This window comes from Octopus bimaculoides, chromosome 25 (assembly GCF_046866305.1).
Source record: "Octopus bimaculoides isolate indiv1 chromosome 25, ASM4686630v1, whole genome shotgun sequence".
In the NCBI taxonomy this organism is placed as follows: domain Eukaryota; kingdom Metazoa; phylum Mollusca; class Cephalopoda; order Octopoda; family Octopodidae; genus Octopus; species Octopus bimaculoides.
Genome location: NC_142952.1, coordinates 34049291 through 34054290, shown reverse-complemented (window position 1 = coordinate 34054290; position 5000 = coordinate 34049291). Strand labels below are relative to the sequence as shown.

General features: G+C 34.0%; 1 protein-coding gene across 1 annotated transcript in view; it reads right to left on the bottom strand.

Annotated features, from left to right (window-relative positions):
• Positions 1–239, bottom strand: part of LOC106873760 (chymotrypsin-1) — a 13558-nt gene extending 13319 nt beyond the window's left edge. The window contains exon 1 of the mRNA XM_052976211.2: positions 9–239. Within this exon, the coding sequence (XP_052832171.1) occupies position 9 (1 nt within the window). The 5' untranslated portion in view covers positions 10–239. The remainder of the gene's footprint in view (positions 1–8) is intronic.
• Between the last annotated feature and the right edge of the window lie 4761 nt (positions 240–5000).

The following is a 5000-nucleotide window of genomic DNA, read 5'->3' as shown; positions in this document are numbered from 1 at the left end:
CAACTTACTCTGCTTATTTACCTGTGTACACCTTTCAATGCCATGAATGCCATAAGGTCTGCAAATCTAACGGAGGATTCAAAAGACATTTTAAGATTCACAAAGATCATAACTTATCTGCAACTCTTGGTGGTCCAAATCGGACGTGCAATCTCTGTGGGTGTCTTTTCAATACATTCTCTGGTTTAAAAAGCCGCATTAGACGCCATGATGGATTTAATGGTGACCATCCGGGTACTAGATCCCATAGCTTCCAGTTGTTGTGCGCACGCATACTGTTTACCTTTTCGTATAGAGTGTTTAAAGTTTGAGAACTGTACGAATCTGAGGGGAGAAGGTTCGAGTTTAGTGGGCCATTTATTATTATTTTTTCTATTTAATGTTGTCTTTTCATATTTTCAAGTCATTTAAAAACATAAAACACACTACACGATAAGGTAATCAGTATGCATGCACACAACGACCGGAAGTTATGGGATCTACTACTGAAAGATCGCCTATATATATATATATATATATATATATATATATATATATAGGCGATCTTTATACATATATATATATACACTAACATTACACATATATATAATTACACACACATGCATACATATATATTTATATGCATGAATATATATATATATATATATATATATATATTAGCATGGCAGGCAAAATGCTTGGCAGCATTTACTTCTGGCTCTTTACGAGCTGAGTTCAAAACCCACCAAGGTCAACGTTGCTTTTACTCCATTCAGGAGGTCAGTTACTGGGAGGGTCAATGTAATCGACTTGTGCCCCACCCCCCTCAAAACTTGCAACAAACTGGCGTCCCATTCAGGAGAAGGTGTTGTGATCTCAATCATATATAGAATCCAGGTAACTGGTCTTGGGAAGTCCTAGGGCTTAAGAAAAACTTTAAAATAATCCTCGGAGGGGTGAGGAAGATAAAAAAAAATGGTTAATTTTATTTCAATTTTTGAATTTAAAAGAAAAACAAAACAGTAAAAACAAACAGAATAATTATTGGAAAACATTGTTCTCTTTTAATATTAACAGAATTTACACAATATTACAAGAAACTGACAGCTTCATTGACAGACAGTTTTCTCTTTTGTTTCTTCTTCTTCTTCTTCTTAGTCCTTTTGGTTTATATTTTTTTCTGTATATGTATGCATGTTTGTGTGTCCATGTATTTGTGTCTTTGCATGTTTTACAATAAATTCAATAGAGTTCTTAGCAAAGTTCTTCAGTTGACAAAACAATCTGACTGGGTAAAAAAAAAAAAAAAAGAAAAGAAAAAAAAACAGCTCAAATAGATTGCATCTTTGGCTTTTTTTTTTAAGGGTTAGTAATAGAATATAGCTTCAGTTGTAGAATATAGCTGGTCTATTCTAGTTGGCTGCCACAAAGCGAGGTCATTCATGTGGAACAAAAAGTTCAGTTTGGGTTTGGTCTATTCTAGTCAGCCGCCACAAGCGATGTTATCCAAGTGGAACAAAGAAAACCAGTAGACATGGTCACAGAATCGGAATATTTTCTCTTTTTCTTTTTTTTTTTTAATAAGGAAAGGAATAAAAGAATCTTATTTTTTGTGTGAATTTAGTCACGTCTGCATTTCCTCTCACCTTCATCTTTTATATAGATTTTGTCTAAGTAATATACACAGACATATATATACATATATATATATATATATATATATATATAAATCATTATAAATATACAGGGATTAGCAATTGAGTTGCTTCTCCAACATACTGAAAATTTAGAAATAGCAGTCAAAGAACTACTGATATTTTATATATATATATATATATATATATATATATATATATATACATACATACATACACACAGATTTATATATGCATATAGACATATGTACACACATTTATATATATATATATCATCATCATCATCATATATATATATATATATATATACACACACACATACTTACTCAGATACATATTGGCAATATTTACAGCACCCACTTATATAAATATGAGCACATATATATACACACGCACACACACACATACATATATGTATATACATACACACCTCAGCTTTGTTAACATAATCTGAGTCAATATTGGAATATTGAGAATAGCTTCAATATAGCTAGGCACAAGATCAAGTTGTCTTACAGAACACAAGTGTATTACTGGTACTTGTATTATGAAACTCTTCCAAAAGAGGATGAAAGCAAAAGTGAACCTCAGCAGGATTTGAACCGAGAACATGGATTAAAGCACCTAATCAAGATACCGTAGAAAGCAATTCACTGGGTCGGTATTACTCTTCTTACAATCTCTGTACGACTTTCAAAAGATTCACTTATTTTCCCTTTTTCACTTCTTTGTTGGTGGTGTTGTCTAGGCAACGAGGTCATAAACTGCCTTCAGAATATTAAACATAATTTTCTTCATGAGGCATGACTGGTGGGACATGTTGGGAGAGGATTTAAAACAAGTAGGTATCAAGTGATCTCCTGGGTGATAAAAAACAGGCACACACAATGTAGAATTTTATAAATAAATACAATCAATACCATTTGTGTGAGAAGACCAGAACTTTGGTCAGCTACGGAATTCAGCATTTAATTCTCTAAAATCCAAGAACAGGAAATTAGGTTTCAGAAATAACAAAACAGATTTGAAAAAGAAAAACCCTTTGAAAAGCATCGTTTTTTTTTATGATGTACATCAACTTTCTCTCTCTCTCTGTCTCTACACACATACACAAATACCACAAGTATAACAGACTCCCTTCATTATAGCATTCTACCTGTGTAGATACTTCCCCGGTGCTTTGAATTTGTTGATGTATGATTTTTCATTCCAGATTTCAGTATATTAATTGTTTATTGCAATTAGCCATGGTGCAAAGAGTGATTTGATTTTTAAAGAAGGCATATTTGCAGGTCAACCCATCATTGGAATTGACGAGCATAAAATTGTACAAAAACCTAGGGATTCCTCTTGCCACAGCCCCACAGAGTGATTGTTCAATTCACCTGGAAAGGGAGGGAATCAACAGCATCTGGCCATGATAGACCTGGGTCTTTCGACAGGTGTCTTTGGGCTGTCGAAGAGATTGTTGAAAATAATCCCCTGTTGTAAGGCAGCTGAGACTGCAGAGCAACACCGAATGAGTCAGTGTATTTCTGTAAAGTACCTCCATCAACTTGGCTACTTTGGCAGAGCAATTAGAAAGAAACCTCTTCTTTGAGCAATAAATATCCAAATATTAAAAAAAAATAAGAGAAATAAATCTTCCAAAAATGATAGTGTCTATTTACTTTTGCACTGTCTGTGTTAGATTCCCCCCAACATTACACGTTCATTCATGTAAGCACCACAGAGAGGAAGTAAGCTCCAGGCAAGCCAAGTTCATGTTACAGGTTCAGCCCCCCCCCCCCCCCCCCCCAGTCCTATTCATCAAGAGCTCTGAAAGGAATGGCCCCTCCTAAACCAACTTGATGGCGGCAACAATTTCTATCGATGTGAACACAAAACATTGCCAGATTTTACATCCCAGAACACAGCCATGTTTCAATGGGTAACACACATTTCAATAATCCATAATATTCTTTGAAAACATATAATGAATTCCTTTGAGTGTGTCACCAATGGCAACAAAACAAAGAAGAAGTTGTTGGTGGTCAGTTAGCTCTGACTGGTCAGTTCTACTTTGAGCAAAGGAGATAAACATCACACAAGAAGTCATAAATCAGGTATAAAAGTGTGTGTGTTTGTGTGTGTGTCTTTTGTTGTCCTGTTTAAAACGAAGCACATCATTCTGAGATTTAATAAGGCTTAGAAATTGTGCCATCACCTTTTTTAACAAAAGGGAGAAAGGACATTTATAGAGATGGGGGGGGGAGGGGTAGTGGGTTTATAGCTGATTACAATGAACAAGTACATAGAAGTTTGTGTAAATTGGTAATTTGATTGTAAGTCTATCGATTGACAACTGCCTTGGGAGCTAATGCAATTATATTTCCGATATATATATATATATATATATATATATATATATATATATATATATATATATATGCAACTGGAAGCAACGCTTTAAATATAAACATGCTGTCTGTGTATCATACGTGATGTATATTTATTGCTGATAAGCAAGTTACTGCAGGAGATATTGTTTGCAACACATTATGTCCAGAAGAGATGTTATCTTAGGACAAATACTGCAGTCACTGGCCTATCAACAGTGTATATACATTGTGTGTGTGTGTATGTATATAAATATATATATATAATATATATAGCATGTTTAGAGTTAGAAATGAGAGCAAAAGTGTACTCAGTTATGTTATTTAAAGTATATTTTTAATCTAAAAACACTGCAACTGCAGTTACCCTAACCCTAACCCTGGCCTTCAGGTTTTGTGTATAACACAAAAGTGCCAGAGTTACAACTGGAGTGTTTTCAACAATATATATATATATATATATATATATATATATATATATATATATATATATATATATATATATATGTATGTATGTATTGTATGTATGTATGCAAGTATTTATGTACAAACTAAGTATGTATGTAGAAAGAGAGAGAGAGTTAAGGAAAAGGGAGAAAGCAAGAGAGGTTAATTAGACAGAATTAATTACTGTGTGGTAATTAGCCTGGAACTATGAACTCTTGTTAAATCAGCACCTTGAAAATATGATGAACCGAAATGGGAGAATCTCTATGTGGTCATGAGACCTGATAAAAATAGCAACCATGTCTCCCTCAAACAGAAAAAGAAAAAAACAAGAATCAAAAGCACCTGCACAACTGGGGGGTCATCTGGGGGTTAAACAAGAAAAAAAAAAGGTATGGAAACAGAGTTGATGTGTGGGCAGGAGTGGGGTTTGTGTAGTAGTACTTGGCTGGTGCATGTTTTGTCGACACCAGAACAAAATTGCAAAGCCAACCTTGAAAGAATTTAAACTCAGAACATTAAGAATGGAATTGGTCTGTTG